The 19,591-nt window shown below is 40.0% G+C and overlaps 1 protein-coding gene and 1 non-coding gene across 3 annotated transcripts; both read left to right on the top strand.

Moving 5' to 3' along the window:
* The first annotated feature begins 214 nt into the window (after positions 1-214).
* LOC121610213 (ATPase family AAA domain-containing protein 2-like) lies at positions 215-19,551 on the top strand. 2 transcript variants are annotated; one of them, XM_041942224.1, is made up of 30 exons: positions 215-545; positions 1,918-2,072; positions 2,469-2,524; positions 2,661-2,844; positions 3,057-3,138; positions 3,289-3,370; positions 4,327-4,503; positions 4,943-5,060; positions 5,297-5,311; positions 7,056-7,157; positions 7,866-7,974; positions 8,378-8,493; positions 8,707-8,881; positions 9,188-9,276; positions 10,197-10,356; positions 10,517-10,607; positions 10,952-11,129; positions 11,268-11,404; positions 11,643-11,775; positions 12,151-12,337; positions 13,715-13,900; positions 14,094-14,229; positions 15,672-15,868; positions 16,000-16,159; positions 16,269-16,391; positions 17,266-17,439; positions 17,535-18,272; positions 18,473-18,606; positions 18,797-18,925; positions 19,364-19,551. In XM_041942224.1, the coding sequence occupies exons 1-30, from the start codon at positions 348-350 to the stop codon at positions 19,394-19,396; spliced, it is 4,554 nt and encodes a 1,517-aa protein (XP_041798158.1). In that variant the 5' UTR covers positions 215-347; the 3' UTR covers positions 19,397-19,551. The 2 variants fall into 2 exon arrangements, with proteins under 2 accessions (XP_041798158.1, XP_041798159.1); XM_041942225.1 differs by lacking the exon at positions 5,297-5,311.
* LOC121611100 lies at positions 12,492-12,626 on the top strand. Its single transcript, XR_006007077.1, has one exon. It is a non-coding gene; the product is annotated as a small nucleolar RNA SNORA5 (small nucleolar RNA).
* Positions 19,552-19,591: the final 40 nt, after the last annotated feature.

A 19,591-nucleotide genomic window follows, 5' to 3' on the forward strand; every position in this document is an offset into this window, starting at 1 on the left:
AACAAATACTATAGCAATAGAGAAATTGCAATGATCGTGACTAATTCAAAAGTGTTGCGTCGTCGGTGTGCTGTAAATTAAGTAAGTTACACAAGTTGACTTCATGTTCAATGTCGCTAAGAGATCTATTTTTCCTGGCGGTAGCTCATTTGCTATCGACCTCATAACCTCTGATGACGTTTATGGCGCCAGAAATCAAGGGTTTAGTGAGGAGCTTGTGTAAGTCAGCTGGCGGATTTACACTGTTATCTGTGCTATGCTGGCGTTACTCTAAACTTCAGACATTAGGCAGAACAGTGGCTGGTTATCCGTCATTCGTGCTACAATAGGGTCGCTTTGGAGGCAAGATGGTGATACTACGCAGCAGCGGCGGTGTCGGAGCTGAGCCGGTGGCAACAATTCCGAAGAGGAGGTCTATGGAGTTGGATACAAGCTCCGAGTTTCTGTCGCTGCTTCCCGCGTCGCAAAGAAAGTCCGCCCGGTTGACCCGGTCGTCCCGGGCCCTGGATGACAGCTTCAGCAGTACGGAAAACAACACGGCGAATGTGAGAACATACACCCAGACAGCTGCTTGGATAAGTAGAGCACCATTTATTAGGTGTATAAATTATCTACGGAAACAACTTTGCTCTGCTAGTTTTGCTAGCATGCTAAGCTAACTAGCTACCTTGTAAGCTTGTCAGTCACTAACACGTTACTGACAAATTATCCAAATGAGTGTCCGTTGTCTCTCCTAGCATTTTACTGAAACTCGCATGTCAGTTGGACATTGGTTGTTTCATGTGTAACGAAATATAGAAATAGCCGTCAAAATCACATAGTTATTAAGTGATCTTAACGTTTTGTCGTCTCAGTGTTGTGTGTCATCGCCATATTACTACTACAGGTTATTAGACCAGGCTGTCAAGCACCTCAGCGTCCTAGGTGTCGTAAGATAATGCCCAGCAAAATGGTGTGTTTTGGTTTTGTGGAGCCAGGGGTGGGAAATATGTCCCATTCATTAAGTCATTCTTTTAACTCATTCATTAAAGTTTATCTCAGGCTGTCTGTTACTTCATGACAGAGGAATTTACTTAGTGTGTTCAATGGAGTGTAGCTGATTTTCAAAGAGGCACCATTTATAAAACATACCGCAGGGCAGTTTGCGGTAAAAAAATCACACACACATGCTTTATCTTGTCCATACTACATGTTTGATGAGGATATTAAGTTATAGTGATTATTAACTAGTTGTCTAAGTTTAGTAAACAAGTTCTGCTCACTGTTATGATACACCCTCTGAGATACATAACAAGTACTTCCACAAAGTGCCTGCAGAGATGGTGGTCAGCAGCTGCATAGAGCCCATGGAGGACATAGTTTTCTAGAGACTGAGTAACACTAAGATAATGTCACGTTTGCTGCTATGAGAAGCAAGCCTGTACCTTTCAACTCGCTGGACAGTCACTGCTGCCCAGTGCTCTGTTCCTGGCAGTCATGAATTTTGATTGATAAGGGCAAAACAGATGTATTTACTTGAAAGGAATAATCCACATATATTTTCTTAAGGAAAGTCCATGTTTGAAAAGTATGTGTATTGAATAAGCATTTGTGATTTGTAAAATGGAATTGTAAATCCAGTATACCAGTACTAAAGATGACCCAAATGAACAAATAAATGAGGTTACTGGTAAAGTCACATGTGAATAGTGATGAGCTTACGATGTTTAAAGCAGTAAACATCGCAAAGTAGAAAGTCATAGTGGTAACCAATTTTCATACAACATGTATCCTATACACTTCAGTTTTGCACAGCCTTTTGCACAGAAGTTAATAAATCCCAGCCCATAATTCATTTCAATTTCTAATTTAATCAAGCAGACACTCATTCCCTCTGTATATGCTGTAAACTATAATCTTATAATGTGTTTGTGCCAGGGACATGCTGACATGAAGCAGGACAAGGGAAGTGGTCTCCATAATTCTCTAAGGACCCGAGGACAGAGAGTTAAACTAGAGGTCTCTTTTTCTGACATGGAACCAAAGACCAGCTCCCCTGTGAATGAAGACAAGGCTGGAGGATGCTGCACCAGGTAATACAGACACACTGACTTTAATATTTGTTGTACTTTCTAGCTGGTTAGAAACAAGTTCTGGCTTTTTTTTTTGACTTAGTTTGACAAAATGAGTGTCAGAACATTCTTTGATGCCTGAACATTGTTGTCTTGAAAATTTTGAATTCTGTATGTTGACTGCACGTGAACTACATTTTATGCGGTGGCATTGTTGGAAAAGCCTTTTTATCTCAGCAAAAAATTATCCAAATATATGCTTGCCATATCAAATCTTATGTACATCCTACATTGGGGGTATTTCACATTTGTGCACATAACTGCACATTTTTAACACTCAAATAATGAGTAATGGCAAAATATTAGGTGATACGAAGAACTTTTTTGGGGGATTTTATGTGTGCTTCACCTCTTTAGGAAATCTTCCAGGCTCCAGAGAGAGGGAAAAGCATCCAGTGGCAAGCAGCAAGCAGGTACAGTTTGTGACAGTGTCATTTCTTTAAAAAGACCACTGAAGCGCTTAAATTGTGTAGCGCACAAAGCACGTTGGACAGCATTTAGTTTTCAGCAGCATCTATAGTACAAGTAATCCAACAAACTGTTACCCAGATGTTCCAGATGAAGTCGAGGGGTCGTCCACTCCCAAGAGGAGCCGGTTTGATCTACAGAGCCGAGAAGTGGATGAAGAAGATGAGGAAGAGGAGGATCGCTCAGTGCGACGTAGTTCTAGAATCACCAGATACAAACTGAATTCCCGGAACCAGTCGGTGCTTTACGACCGGCTCATCACCAAGTGAGTTCAGCAACATCTGCTCCAGCTTTTTTTGGCTCCAAACTCACTGCTTCAGTTCAGAATACAGCTGACCTATCATGTCAAGTAGTATCTACCAAATAAATTGAGAAACACAGTGGGCTGTGGGTGTGGACTTTAGGATGATGAGTAATTAGATTAGAGATTTACTTTGATAAAATCTGATGAATCTTCTTCCTCTGGTTGTCCCTCAGCACTGCTGAAGCTGTTCTCCAGAAGATGGATGACATGCAGAAGATGAGACGCAGACTGAGAGATAGAGACACTAAAGAAGAGGTAAAAACTTCATTGTTTAATTTCACAGTCTACATTGCATTGTGTAATCCTAATGCTTGTGTTGACAGCAGGTAATTTTGCTGTTTGATAATTTGTAGCAACCTTCAAAGCCATGAATTAAGCAGCATCTGACCTGTTTCCCCTGTGCAGCTTGGCATGTACACCAGGGGCAGAATGAGACGTTCTCTGAGGACGAATGTGGACAGTAAAGACACTGAGGAGGAAAACCAAGGTGAGATGGATTGGGTTTGATAACCTCATCAGGTGCATAGCCAGGGGATACCATATCAAGCATGCTGGTCTGGGTGCATCCAATTTTTGGGTTTTATATACCTGAGGGTCTCAAGTTACAAGGCATAATAAGACACCTGCATACACAAGTGTGTTTTTCATCTTAAGTTCTTATGGACTATCTTTGTTGTAGAAATAACAATTCTGCCCTAAATGGCACAGTTGATTTTAGGCCTGTCAACATTGGCCAAAAATTAAGTTTCATCATTCCCTCTAAAAACACAGTGAAACTATCAGAATAGCTAGTTTTGCACATTCTGTCCATAGGAGGGCAAACCAGTACAACAAGAGACATACTACTATTTTATTTCAACATAAGCATGTCTTATATAAACGAATGAAATAAGGGCAGATACAATATTGAATAATTCACTCGTATGAGCTTGAGTGCAGTTTCCAGTTGGTGCAGGTCCACTAGTCCTCGAAGATTTCAAGAAACAGGCTGCAATTTAATCCCTCCAGGAGTTTGCACACCTTTAATGTACGTCCACTAAAAGAGTTTGTTTTTGGCCCTGACAGGCTCAGATTGGTGTTTCAAGTATCTCACAACATTATGGAAAGGATTCCTACAGTGATAGACCTTTTTGTTGAAGCAGAAACAATGAGAGGAGTGAGTGAGTGACTCTGGAGTTATTTTCACTGGATATAATGACAGTAGAGACTTAAATATGTTGGAGTTCAACAGATTTTCCTGGTTAAAAAACAAAACAAAAAAACAACAGTAATTACCAGATAACAGAAACTCAGTGCATCAAGCACCACTTTTTTTGTCACAATAGAATTTAAGGAATGTTTTTACACTTTCGGTGAGTATTAGAATTTAGAATATTCATTGACGGCCTTAGTTGCTTTTTATCTGTTGCAGAAACCTAAGCAGATTTTTGTACAAATTAACAGGAGGCAATGAGGATGATCATGATGAAGAGGAGGAGGAGGATGATGGAGAAGATGAGGAGGAGGAGGAGGAAGATGATGATGATGATGAAGATGGCGAAGATGAGGAAGAAGAAAATCAGAGGCGTTATGACTTCAGACAGCGAAAGACTGTGGTGCGCTATCAGGCCGCACAGGATGGTACTGCTTTTATTCAGCTTGATTACATTGTTTTAATGGCTGCACACTGTGACGTTTGTGAAAGGCTCGAAACGCTTAAAAATTAAAAAATTAGTCCTGTATGCTAATCTTTAGTAAGTTGCTTTAGTTTCTACTAATACTACAATTGATACTATTTAAATCCTATTTTAAAGGTAGTACGAGTTCATAAAATACGCCCACATTGAAACTGGGTGATTCATTCTTAAAGCATTTTTGGCAAAAAATGAAATTAGATTAAATACTTAGTGTTTCTTTGTCCCCTCAAGGTCGAGTCATATTCATGACCTAGTAGAATATTTTGTCAAAGCTATAGGATTCTTGTTATAAGCCTATCCTACTGAACACAATACTTCAAAAGGCCTCTTTAGCATTTTCTTAAATTCAACAGTTTTATGAGGTTTGTTTTTGTTATTCTTAGAACCCAGAGAACCCAGAAAACGTAGCATATACTTCAAGGGCCACTCGTCTCCTACCAGGCGCAGGTTTAGGTTCAGCTCCACGGCCCCCAGGAGCCCCTACAACAGGAGAACCAGCAGGTTAGTATGACAGTATGACATCACTCCGAAATTGAGCAATCAACAGCCTGCTGTTTTTTCTCACTTCACGGTCCAATTAATACTTTATGAAATAATGTTAGAACTCTCTGTAGCAGTCAGCAAAAGTGGTCTAACTAATACAGTATCCAGAACAGGATCGCACCTGTAATCATTCTTACATTTGTACATATCTTTTTTTTTTTTTTTTCCCCTGATTCTCTTCACTCCACCCTCAGGAGTAGTTCTGAGAGGTAAGACCCTCACTACTTGTGCTTGTGTTTATTGTTAGTCTGTAGTTGTTATTTGGGGTGCTGTTTGTCTTTGCTTAGCACTGTTGTTGGTATGTGAGGCACATTTGGGTGACACTATAGTTGAAGTATTTAGACACTGAATCAAACTTTACCAGAGCTTTATCGTTGTTTAAGCATTTTTTACCTTTACGACTAGGAGCGACCAATTGTTTGAAAGCTGAATTTCTATTTTCAGGTATTTTGTGTGTTTTGTTTCCATCTAATTAGAAGCTTCCCCCTTCTTTTAAAAAGCTTTTTTAATATTGTGTAATTGATTTGTCACACTGAGCTTAAAGGTGGATTCTGTAAATCAAGCCCTCCGTGTCATTATTAGGGCAAGGCCTCTTTGGCCAAAATGTAGGGCACCAAGGCTAAAAAAATGGTGCAATAACAATGAGTGATAATGACATATTATGAAGAAATAGTTAATGGACTGTATTTGTATAGTTTTGACTTTTCCACAAAATGCTGTCAGATTTATTTTTTTGAAATGAGAACAACTCATTTATTGTTATTTTAAAGATAAGATGAAGTCTAAATGGGTTAAGGGTGATCAAGATTAATCTGCAAGTTTCAACATTCATGTAGCGATTAGTATTTGAGTCTGAGATCAGAAAAGTATTAACAAAAATGAATTAAAGTACTTTTTTTACATATTAAAATAGTGATGGGAAACTTCTCAAGGCGAGGCTATTTGTCTTCTCATCATTAGATACACTGCAGAGAGAGGTCATATTGAACAGAGAAGTACTAGCTATTTCTGGGTGATTAATTGTTAATGTTAATGTTGAAGGAAAGCTTAAACAAGGGGGTCAGTGACAATGCTGAGCTCATTAATGACATCATCAAGTGCATCAAGTTTAGGAAAATATCCTTAAAAATATGTACACATAGGGGAACCATTTTATGCATATTGTATTTAAAAACACACTTTATTAGACTACAAATCATTAATCACACCAATAACTGACCGCAGTCAATGAATATCAGACAACCTTATACTTTAGCAGTTTCCCATTGTTTCTGTGGTGGTTACAAAATGTTAATAAATGCACATATAGCATTTGAAGTAACGCTTCCTGCGCTCTCCGGGGAAAATACTATGCCAAACTCCCTTTAGGAAACAAGAAAATACTAACAATTCCATAAGTGTCCGCAAAACATATTGCTCTAGAAACACAAGATAAATGGAGTCATGTCTTCTTGTTAATTTGACATCAGTATAAGCCATAAAAATAAACTTTATTTCTGTGCAATCTTTACACATGCCACAACTGGCCACGTGGTAAAAGGGGCATTACAGCCACACTCCGGGTCATCCACAGCACTGGCCATTGGTCGTTCTGTAGTTCCTGCCATGGTGTCATGTATGGTGATGGTTTCATTTAAAGTGTTTGGCTGAGTCACCCCTGTGTTTTGTTGCACATGATGCACAATCAGATATTACCTTTTATTTCTGAACTAATGCATTATTACTGTTGTATAAGCTGTATGTATAAAAGAAATTAGAATTCTACTGGTTTTTACTTGTTTAACTGTTTGTGTTTGGTTAAAATTAGTTTTTATTAATAAGTGAGTGTTTAGGAGTGAGTGTCTTCACTCACGACTTCACCCACTGTTTCATTGCTGAGGGCACCGTAACTTAAATTAACCTAATGCGGTTGCAATGCTTTGTTGTAAATAAGCTGATCTTTTGCTTTTGCAGAAGGAGACATGCCATCCACAGTAGTGATTCCACTTCCTCATCTTCAGACGATGAGCAATTCCAGAGAAGGAGAAGTAAGAACAGGAGCAGGTCAGTCAACAGGTGAGAGCCTCAACAGCAGCTGTCTTACAGTACAGGAACAGGTAAACTGCACAGCACAGCACATGGCATGGACACAGAGGTGGGTGGCAGAAGGATTAAATAGTAACTAGAGTAATAATTGTAAAAGGTCAACTAATTTAGAATTTTTCAAAAAAGAAAAATGTACCAAATGTCTGCAGCCATACTAATGTATTACATACTAAAATGTAACCTGTTTCTGCTGAATGACTGAAGCTAAGCAGGTGTGGGCTTGACTAGTACTAATCCTAAACCTCCAGGAAAGAAGTTGCTGCTGAAAGTGGTGTTATTGGACCAGTAGAGGGCAGGCCTCCTTCTGGCTCAAATAAAAATTCCAATACCCCAGTGCAGTGTTGTGGAGGCTGTGTGTTAGGAGACACAGATCTTTGGGTGACATGTTAAGCTGAGATCCTGACTCATTGGGGTCATTACAGATCCCATGGTGCTCATGCAAAGAGTAGAGTATTGTACATGCTTTCACTCCCCATCATCCAGTTATTGAATAATAATTTCCTATTATCATTTGTATGGATAGAGTGGCATCAATGACTGAATGACATTATATTACATTATTGTGAAAGTCTTTTTTATGAAACTCCATAATAGTTTAGCAAAGCAACTACTAGGAATTTAACCTGAAAAGATTATTATTTATTTATTTTGTGTATGGTTTCAATGTTTTTCCGGCAGATGTCTGCCTATGAACTTGGTGAAAGAAGACCTGCTGGGGATCCACAAAGACAGGATGAAGATCGGAACCAGCCTTGCTGATGTGGACCCCATGCACATAGACAGAACGGTAAGATGCATAGATGGATGGATGAATGTAAACACAGAGAGCATTCTGCTAAATAAGGTATATATATTGAAGTGATGGTAAATATAACTGTTATGACCTACATATAGCACTAAATAGCAATATGGCCTAGTAGAACTTCAGGGTAAGGGTAAGGATAAGTAAGCAGATATACTGGATTTCACATGTTAAAATGTATGATCACATTTAAATAGGCTGCAAGCATACTTCCACTTTTTAAGCAGTAATTTCTGAGAAGAAAAATTTCATGTTATATTCCTGCTAGTACAGTACTGATGATAAGGTAATTTGACAGTTTGTAGGTCAAAAACAGAAGTGAAACATTACTAGGGCAGTAGTAGTATTATGAGCAAACAATCTAAACGTAACACTATTTGACATCCAGGTCCGGTTTGAAAGCATTGGAGGTTTGAGCAGACACATCTCAGCGCTGAAGGAGATGGTAGTCTTCCCTCTCCTCTACCCAGAAGTCTTTGAGAGGTTCAAAATACAGCCTCCTAGGTAAACAATGTGTTTGTTGAAAAGATAAAATGTGATAATACAGTTTAGCATTATGTTACATTCTTTGACTCAATACCTATCTTCATTCTTTTAGTGCCTAATTTTTTCTAAGTTTGTTTAACCTCTACTGCTGCCTCAGGCTTTGGTTGGATTGCAATGCCACCTAAATCCTAATGAAATCCAGATCTTTGTCATATTTTCTCTTGTCTTTAGAGGCTGTCTGTTTTACGGCCCTCCTGGCACAGGGAAAACCCTTGTAGCCAGAGCGCTGGCCAATGAGTGCAGTCAGGGGGAAAGAAAGGTGTCTTTCTTCATGAGGAAAGGAGCTGACTGCCTCAGTAAGTGGGTGGGAGAATCTGAAAGACAGCTACGACTGCTTTTTGATCAGGTAAAGCAAACTCAGCATCAATGTACAACATGGTTTTGGGATCAATGGAGATTGTCAGGTTTTGTTCTTTGTTGCAAACATGGTTGGTTTCTGTTGTTAACAAAAGCTAAAACCATCAACAAAAAATGTCACAAAGCATTTATTGTAAAAGCTGACTCACTATGTTTACTATTTTGAGACATTGACTTGTAGATTAGAATAAATAAATAGAACAGAATAGAATAAAAAAGGTAATGCCTCTACATTGTCAAGTGTTAGGTCGGAAGGTAATGCAAACTGATTGAATTCCTGTTGAATTGTTTCTAGGCATACCAGATGCGTCCGTCCATCATCTTCTTCGATGAGATTGATGGTTTGGCTCCAGTCAGGTCCAGCCGTCAGGACCAGATTCACAGGTGAGCAGCACTGCTGTTCTTACCTTGTACAATACATGTGTGGTGAATGTACCGAGGTTTGTGAGTGTAAAATTTGCAGAGTGGAACGGTGAAAATTGCTGTCTGAATGTGTGATGGGTTTCCCGATATGGCTTTCAGGTTTCTCAAAAATCAATAAAATGAAGCAAAAAAATTGATTCTTAATCAGCATTGACTGTCATAAGCCTTGTTCATGCTACACATGAGAATAGTCAGTTAAAGTGCATACACCAATGGACTAGATGCAGTTGTCAAGAATAATGTCATGCAACACCTAGAATTTGAAACAACTTTAATGTTGCTACAGGTACACAAACCTATCTCACTCAGAAGTACCTTTGAATATCATATATATAGCATGTTTAAATCATCATTTTTGTAAGAGATCTTGTATGTTTCAAGAAAAGATAATGGCTACGGCAGCTGTCAATGAGAATGTAGGTTCTTCGTTTTCAAGGATGCTATGATACTGGCCTTGAAAAATACTGTTGTTGCAAGGACTAAATCTGAGCCTAATTCTTTTGTCTGATAACACTGCAGTTATAGAAAGAGATTATAAAATAAAATCTGCCGCTATCTGTTCTTGACCTATGGACCCACCGTATTTTCACATTAGTACATTGTATTTGGTCTCTATTTATCCTGAAACCTTTGTATTTATAGTATTTTTTAGTACTTTTGTACATCTGTTTTTATTTTTAAACAGTTGTTGTCTTGTTTTATCTCTATTGTTTTCATCTTTATATTTCTGCACACACGGGATATTTGAGAAACATTATTTGGATCCCTCTGTATGTCCTGTACATAGGGCAAAATTGACAATAAACTTGACTTCGACTCTGTCTTAAACTCTTTGTGACCGGGAGACGATGTTGAAACATGACCTTTTTCTGTCTCTGTAGTTCCATTGTGTCGACCCTTTTGGCTCTTATGGATGGATTAGATGCCAGAGGAGAAGTCGTTGTGATAGGAGCTACAAACAGACTGGACTCCATCGACCCAGCTCTGAGAAGACCAGGACGCTTTGACAGAGAGTTCCTCTTCGGCCTGCCAGACAGAGAGGTGAGAAACTGTTGATGCCCTTTATTGCTTGGCAGAGATAATAAAAGAGAAATTTGACACATGGATTGCAGTCAAATCTGAGTGCATTCAAATTATTTTGGGCTGTAACAGTAGAGGGCTTTCAGAACTTGAAATGCTGTCATCTTATTTTATGATGCAGGCGAGAAAGGACATTCTGAAGATCCACACCAGACAGTGGACTCCACCACCTTCTGACACTTTCCTGGAAGAACTGGCAGAGAAATGTGTTGGTATGTTTGCAGACAGCAACGCAACAACAGTGGTGCCCAGCAGCTTAAAAATATACATATTTCTAAACTTCCCCAGTACAGATGACATTCACATTAGATAAAAAATGTCAATACTGTATAATTTGGTATAAGCATTAAAGAAAGACATTTTAGTTCTTTAAGTGCAAAATCTACTGAAAATGATACTTGTATGAGCTCAAACCTGTATCTAACAACCATAATGATCCTTTGTCTCTTTCCATATAATTCACACAGGAAACACTGGCACCGAGTTTTGCCCACCTACAATGTATACTGATTGTCCTAGTAAGCAACTTAACAATCTGTTTCTCTTTGCTTACAAGGTTATTGTGGAGCTGACATCAAGGCAGTGTGTTCCGAGGCTGCCCTGTGTGCACTGCGGCGTCGCTACCCACAAATCTACTCCTCATCACAGAAACTTGTGCTTGATGTCAACTCCATAGCTATCACAAACAGAGACTTTATGTCCGCCATGTCCAAGATGGTCCCTGCATCCCAGAGGTATAAAAAATAACTATATAATACATTTTCACATAGTGCTGTCTCTTTTTTTACAGTGCACACATTAATCTTACATTTCCAGTGCCTGGTTTTTGCATATGGTTCTTCAGTAAAGATGATGCTGATTGTGATTATTAGGGCAGTTGTGTCACCAGCCAAGGCTCTGATACCTGCCATTCGTCCTCTGCTGAGCGCCGCCCTGCAGGACATCCTCCGCACAGTCAGCAGAGTGTTCCCACATGCTGAACAGGGCCTAAAAAGGAAGAGAGAACAAGGTGCAGTTCTGCTAATTCTTTGTCTCTTGTTCTGTTTTGCATTCATCTATTCTGACCCTTGCCTGTTCTGTTTTGTTCTGTTCATGCTCATGCACTCTTTCACTTAATTTAACAAATTAATTTCCAATTATTGTCCAAAGCAGTTAAAGAAGAGAGCACACCTACACTGATTGTTAATCAGTCATGCCTCAGGAGTAACTGCTGTACTGTGTGTTTGTTTGTGTGTGTTTATTTCCAGATGTGGCCTGTGTTGTGTCTGAGGACGATCTGATGTTCAGTGAGGATGAAGACTCTGAAATCCTCTTCGGTGGACAAACCTCTCACTCCCAGTTCAAATCACCTTCTGCTAAGGGACTCCTCAGCCTCAACAGGTTGGTTAGCCATTATTCAGGAAGGAATGTTAAGCAGGGGGTTCATTTGTCTCCTCATTGTTTCGGATAATTACTTTTTTTTGCTAATATTACTTCACATAATTTTTCAATCAAAATCTAACTTGTAGTTCTACATGTGGGAAACACTGGTGATGTGTCTGTGAAGTTTACACTATGCAGTCTTGGGTCTTGCATCTATTCCCTTTATTTTTCCTTTACTTCAGAAGTGCTGTGAGCTGTCCCAGTTACCCAAATTGTTTCAGGATCTGTCAGGCAAATGAAGGAGCCCGCCCCAGACAATGGAACTAAATCTGAACATTCCTACCACTTGACCCATCTCACTGTCTCTCTGTGCTATTCTCTCTACATGTGCAGGAGTGTGCTGAGCCATCCAACCTCCTACCGTCCCAGGCTGCTGTTGGAGGGCAGACCGGGCTCAGGTCAGAGCTCCCACCTGGCTCCAGCAGTTCTACAGGCTCTGGAGAAATTCACAGTTTACACACTAGACATGGCCGTGCTGTTTGGAGCTAGCGCAACTACCCCAGAAGAGACTTGTGCTCAGGTAAATGAGATACCACTATGCAAAACAAAACACCTGTAAATGATTATTTATGTGTATATTTAGTCATGCATAACAATTCATTTAAATAGACTGAAGATCCATAAAATCAGGCCTCACATGGCATTGAAGGTAGACTAGAGGCATTCTCTACTCTTGCAGCCTTGTCAAATTCAGTGAGTTCTTTTCAGTGGACTTCACTGGCCAAAATGGCTGCCACAGAGACTGTGGTTCATGGGCCCCACCTCCTTACATCGTTGGCAGTGGGGATGAATATGTACTACACACAAATACTTGTATGAAAGAGCCATGATGTGGACATTGCTTATTTGTATGACCAGCAGGCAGAAAAACCCTAAATACTCAGTTACATGACATGACAGTGACATGAAATGGGTATTTATTCTTACTTTACTTAAAATAGGGGTGGGCCATATCATATAATTCCTGATAATATTGGTATAATTTTTAGTAGGATTTTAAAAAGTTCATATTGTGATAATGGCAATATTCTAACTTGTTCATGTGGTGGTGTCATTCCATTAAGCACAGCAACAACAAGCATGGCAACAACAAGCACAATTCAAACAGACAGAAATCAAGGCCAACTATTTAACTGCGTAGCCCACTTACCCGTGTTAGAAGCACAAGCATCCAGGAAAAATGACCCAATCAGCAAGGTCTGAGCAAGTCAACAAAATCAGGCGGGTATAGTGCTGCACTTCTGAAGCGCTCCCGGTGGGATATGAAGCCCACGTCGCTGCCGGAGCCTCAAACATCACTAACATTGCTACTGGCTCCACAGTGGAGGAGTTAATTCCACAAAGGGAAGTACAGCTACAGTAGTGTGGCGGTGGTTTGGTCACAAAATCAGATGTACAACAACCTGTAACATGTAAGAAGACAAAGACAACTGTAACAACAAAAGGGGGCAATGCAGCTAACTTGTTTCACCACCTCAAGAGAAAGCACCATGTTGAGTTCCAGGAGAGCTCAACAGCTATTGTCAGATCTAAAGCAAAAATTTTTTTCAGTATTTTGTCATTGTCAACAATAACATTATCGCAGAGATACCCTGAAATATTGTAATATTATTTTTGGCCAATTTTTTTATTTAAAATGACTTAAACCATTAGTAATTATCAACGTAGTTGGCCAAAACAATTGACTGAATATTTCAGTATTAGTTTGATGTCACTATGCAGTTTCCTGTCCACTCTATGATGTCCTCATCATGGCTTTGATTTATAGATTTCATTCCATCATTTTCATACCCATCATGTGTTCTGTGAAAGTGCCACTGTTGCCTCTTGTCTGTCAATTTACATCCAGTTTTTATTACATGTCCATACCATATGTTAATATTTTTATGTTCTGCAGATCTTTGTTGAGGCGAAGCGGACATCTCCTAGTATCCTGTACATACCTCACATCGGACAGTGGTGGGAAACTGTGGGTCCGGCCTTAAGAGCCACCTTCCTCAGCCTACTCAGCTCCATCCCTGCCTTCGCTCCTATATTGCTTCTGGCTACATGCAGCCTGCAATATGACCAACTCAGTCTGGAGGTATGGAAGGAACAGCAATGCACAGTAGATTTAGAGTGATGTCACATTAGGGTACAGCATTTAAACAAATAGTTGTGGAGTCAAAAAAGAAAAAAGATGTCAGTGCATCTAAATTTCTTCAGTATGAAAGAATTCTTTCTGACAGAGGAGACATTATTCCCCTACAAGTCTTCTCTCTCCTCTCTTTTCTCAGGTGCAAGAATTGTTTCGAGTGGAGTACGGAGAGGTTTTCCAGGTCCAGGTCCCCACCAGCAGAGAGAGAAGAAACTTCTTTGAGGATCTGATCCTCAATCAGGCTGCCAAGGCCCCTGCCTCAAAAAAGAAAGCTGGTGAGAAATAGATAAATGTAGCAATAAAATAAAGATCTAGCTAGCTTTTTGTGATCTGTAGTCAGAATGTCATAATGTGAATAATCTCAGAGTTGTTTTAGCATTGTTTAGGGCTCATACTTGTCTTTAGGAAAAAAGGGCAAATTCCAGTGCTGACATATTTTTAAAAAATTGAATTTTTAGTAATGGAGGTGGTGGTTGACTTGTGTGATGGAAAAGTATATATAAATTAGTCACTGCTTGCTGGTAACTATAAACAATAAGGATAGAACTACTACTTTTATTGTTTATCAATATATGTTGCATTCTTTCCAACATTTTTTACATGGTCAAATAATGTTAAATTGGTTAGCGTGCTTGGTTTAGTTAATAAAACTGATGTGGTTGCTTGTTTTGACAGCAAAGGTTTAAGTTTAGTGATTCAACTCTGGCTAGGAGCAGTGCTTTCAAATGTATGTTGGGCGTTTTTGAGAGAGTTAGATGACCATGAATAGGAAGCCGGGTCAAAACGATAAATGGAAGCCCAGCCCAAATCCTGAGCTCCATCAGAGCAGTGGGAAAAATATTATTTCAGAAGCTACAAGTTCAATTGTGTTTCCTCAGAAGAGTTTCCTCTGACCTGTAACTAAAAAAAAGTGATTAGTTTTGCTGCTTAAAAATCCCATGATATTTGCTGCTGTGAAGTTACTGCACTCATGAAAACATTTAGTGAAATAAGTGAAAGCAGCCTCTCTAGTGACTAAAGTAAATTGTTAAATAAATCACACGTGCATCAATACAGCACACAGTAAAGAAATGACCTTTAAAACTTGTGCTGCTCAACATAATTTAAAAGTTATAAAAGCCTACAAGGACCAGTAGAGGTGGAGTGAAATGTCAGGGTGTGGCTCACTAAATTGAAGAAAATAATTTGTACAGGTGGGTGGCAGATAGGGGTATGACCTAAGATTGATATCACAGTATTTTGTTTGTTTTTTTACGGTGACAGTATTATGTCATGGTATTACAAAAATAAAAGGGATTCTCCACATGAGTCCACCTCCTTCCACTCCATTGACAGTGTAAGGGAACATATCGTAAAGAAGAAACGATTGAGAAGATTGATTTGTCTATTGGCTCCAAATAGGAAAGAAAATGAGGTATAGGCCTACATGTGTTTTGGAACAAGTAACCTGCCCCCATTCACATAGTTAGACAAGGCATCTCATCTCGGCATTTATTTACTTTACTTTGTGAAACACCTGATTGTATGAAGGATATTACTACATAGGCTCAGGAACACGTCATTAAACCGTTGGTAAACACAGTTTGTTCGCAAATGATTGCATTCTGTTTTTATTTACATTTTTACACAACCTTCCACCTTTTTGGAATTGTGGTTGTATGTTGGTTAAGTTTACTTCTCACTTCATGTGATCCTACCAACCTTTCACTTTCTTCAGTGCTCCATGCACTGGAGGTGCTTCCTGTTGCCCCCCCACCTCCCCGACCTCAGCTGACACAAGAGGAGACCCAACGATTGGAGGAGCAGGAAGAAGATACCCTCAGAGAACTCCGTCTTTTCCTGCGCGATGTCACCAACCGCCTGTCCCAGGAGAAACGCTTCAAGGCTTTTACAAAGCCTGTGGATTTAGAAGAGGTAGCTGTTCCATTATATGCTATTGTCTTAACTGAGAATAATGTCTGTATTCCAACGGGTTTGTTGTGTTAGGGTCTTCTTTTGTTCCCATTGATGCACACTCACAGCAGCCTCTTTGTCATGTGTTTTAGGTGCCAGATTACGCTGAGGTGATCAAGAAGCCTATGGACCTGTCAACAGTTCTCTCAAAGGTTGACCTCCATCAGTACAGGACAGTCAAAGAGTTCCTTGAAGATGTAGATCTCATCTGGCAGAATGCCCTTGAATACAACCCAGACAGGGACCCCTCAGGTAAACACTGTGAAAAGCAACATACATGTACAATATTAATACCTGTAGTTAGCGATCATATAAAATTTCCATTCTTGCTTGTGTGTGTGTGTTTGTGTGTGTCCTCCAGACCGTCAGATCCGTCACAGAGCATGTGCATTAAAAGACACTGTCCATGCCATCATCAGAGATGAACTGGATGAAGATTTTGAGAAGATGTGTGAGGAGATCAAAGCATCACGCAGCACAAGAGGTGAATACTGTGTGTATGTGTGTATACCTACATACATGTGCATAACCAGTGGTGTGCAAGTTCATACTTTACAAACTGATTCTTTACAAAATGCTGTCAGTTTCCGTTGGGTGGAGGAGCTTTGTGGCTGTTGGCTCATGGTCTTAACCTTTGCCAATGATTTCTTGTGATCATTCACTCGCAGATATTTCCCACAACTGGTCGCATGCTTCAACTGGATGTGCCCTTTCAAATTTGTTGCTGATGTGACTGACGCTCTGATTTGTCTTTTCAGACCCAGTGGGCACAATTTCCATAAAAAACATTCTGTTGGAACCAACTGATTTGTTTATAAAACACCTTAAAATATTCATAGCTGCATCTGAATTGCCAGTTGCACTAGCTGTGCCAGCATGGCAAAGTTGTTTTTTTTTTTTCCCCAGGATGGTGAAGTCATGATCCACCCTACCCTGCCTCTGACTTCTCGTCCATTTTCCCTTCATTGTTTGGTTAGGTTTAGGCATGAGGAGTGAGATTGGCTCATTAGTTGTAAATGTAAATGTTCAGTTCACCGTTCACCAAAAATATGATCATGTTCAATTAACACACTCTTTTTTAGCACATTCAGTCAAAACACTGGTTATAAGGCTTGCTAAGTTAGTTGTCCCAGCCTCAGGGATTACACTGACCCACACTTGACACATAATAACTTTAGCTTGTTCATTTCTCTTCAAGTACAACTCAGTTTTTATGTAAACCAAGACTGCACAATTGCATCCAGACCTTTGATTTTAGAATGGATGGAGTTTGTTTAGGTGGACAGGAACAATTTCACAATGGCATGTAATGACAACAACTAATGTGCTTTTTTTTTTTTTTTTTTTTTTAACCTCAGATTGCTCCACTGTCCGGTTTGCTCCCTCCTTTTACCACGTCCTTCCCAAACAGTCCAAACCTCCGGGTGACGCCAGGATCCCTAACATGTCCCCAGAAAGAGAGCAGACTGGATCCACACTGGCAGTTACTCCCAATACAAGTGCTTCTGCTGCTACAATGCTTAAAAACACAGGTAAAAACTACTGTAGGTGACAAAAATGAAATGATTTACATAAAAAAAAATTAGGACCAAAAATATTTAATCCTCATCCCCCTTTGTTCCTCCAGCCCAGAAGAAGAAAAGGCGGAAGAGTCGCTGGTCTGCTGGCTTCTATGCAAAGAAGAAGTCTTCCTCCTCTCCTCACACATCCAGAGATGACGCACACTTGGGGTCAGATGAGGAAGAGGATGATGGGGATGATGAGGAGGAGGTAGAGAAGGGAGGAGGAACAGAGTGTGATGAGGGGACTGGAGGAGAGGAGGAGCAGATGGTGGTTGATGTTGAGTTGGGGCCTGCACCAGCTCAGGAAGGCGGTTTTAAGCCCACTGAGAAGGAGCAGGGTAGTCAGGAGGGAAGGGAGAAGAGGAGTCACTCTGCTGAAGACAAGGTTATACTGTGTGAAACAGGGAAAACAGAAAATGATGATGAGACACAGAATGACAAAGAAAAGGTGGATAAAGCTGTCACAGATCAGCCAGGACAGTCAGAGGAAAACAGCAAAGTCTTGACAAAGGCAGGAAATGAGAACAGTCAAGCCATTTCAGTGAAACCTAACCAGGACAGCCACACTGAGACAGAGACAGATACGCAGGGACAGTCCAACACAGAGGAGAGTGGTGAAACTAAAAGCCAGAAGCTGACAGAAACTGAGACTGTAACTGATGTAGATGACGGGAACAGCAAGGTAGTTACTGTAGAGGAGGCAAAGCAGAACAGCCCCACTGAACCAATGGAGATGGAAGCAACGCAAACCTCAACCACCGACGCCTCTGAAGCTGTGAGAGGAGAGGAGGACTCAGGCACAGGTTTGATATTTACACCATGTTACGCTTAACATTTGGCTCTTTATCTTGAAGAATGAATCCCTAGTCAATTAAAGCCAGCATAGTGTTTCTAGAGATAGCAAGGTGCATCACAGTGTTTCAAAGTGAATGTGCCAGCAGACTGTCATCTATTACAGTGTCTAAACACTTGTATGTATTGTGTGGTGTGTTTCGTGTCTCAGACCGGAGCGTGAGGCGCATAACTCGGGCTCTAAAGAATGCTGTGCTGCAGCAACAGATGATCAATGTGGACAAGGCTATGCAGATCCTTGAACAGGAAACTCTTCCTTTGGTAGTGGACAGAGACAAATTAAAGGTGTGTGGGACACAGTGGGTGTTGGTCTGCTTATAGTAACTGGTCAGACGAGTTTTCTGCATCTTTATTTTGATTTCCATCTGGTACTCTTGGGCTTTTTGTACACAGGAGGGTATGCGGTTTGACAGCTGAACATATGTAATCTGCATGTCATTCCCTTTTGTCCTGCCTTTCCCCCTCATTTCCTCAGGAGCTGTTGGAGAGAGTAGTGACCATGACTGAAGGCTACGAGGTCTACAAGCTAGAGAAACTCTATGCTCTGCTCTGCCAGAGCATCTATAGACACAGACGAGACTACAACAAAACTGCACTAATACAGGTTAGTATTGGACTGTACTAATGTAGACAGATGTAGCATTTTTATTTTTTCTCTGCAGATATTCTGACTTGTCATAGCAGGAAAAGCATAAGCATAGACCTGACAACTTTAACTATAGCTGTCAGTAAGCCATACCTGTGAGCCCAACAGCTGGATACTGACACACTTCATCGTTAATGTTGTTAGTTACACCTGTGCTTTTCCTGCTATGATGTCAAAAATGTGCAGCGAAGGAAGCTTTTATTATTTCAGTTTTCTCATGTTATCTAAGTTGAGTGAAAGGCAGTGATGATTCCATGTAGAACATATGACAACATATGATATTACCAGTGTTATTTAGTATTAATTGAATTAAATGTAATGTTTTTATATACTTCTGCTCACAGTACTGTAATGTGTCTAATCTATTGTCCTCTCCTGGTCTTGTCATTTGATTAGGAGTTGGAACAAGAGATCAAAGACTTCTGTTGACTTTTCTACAGGAACAGAGTGACCATCATCCTCTTAGCTGTGTAAATATATAAACACTGGTTTTATTTTCATAGAAACCTACAGGCACCTCTATTTGTGCATTAGCTAAATCTTTGTATTACCTCTTTTGTTCATATTTAATTAAATGGTTTTCCTCTAAATGTCATTTTGTGACTTTTGTGTGCTTGAAATTTA

The sequence above is a fragment of the Chelmon rostratus genome, chromosome 8 (genome assembly GCF_017976325.1).
Source record: "Chelmon rostratus isolate fCheRos1 chromosome 8, fCheRos1.pri, whole genome shotgun sequence".
NCBI classification, from domain to species: Eukaryota; Metazoa; Chordata; class Actinopteri; order Chaetodontiformes; family Chaetodontidae; genus Chelmon; species Chelmon rostratus.

Excerpts from the sequence above, each read along its gene's own strand:
- LOC121610213 (XM_041942224.1), top strand. The coding sequence starts at position 348 with ATGGTGATACTACGCAGCAGCGGCGGTGTCGGAGCTGAGCCGGTGGCA. Across the intron at positions 7,158-7,865 it reads AGGAGCAGGTCAGTCAACAG|ATGTCTGCCTATGAACTTGG; the intron begins GTGAGAGCCTCA and ends TTTTTCCGGCAG. Across the intron at positions 8,882-9,187 it reads TACGACTGCTTTTTGATCAG|GCATACCAGATGCGTCCGTC; the intron begins GTAAAGCAAACT and ends AATTGTTTCTAG.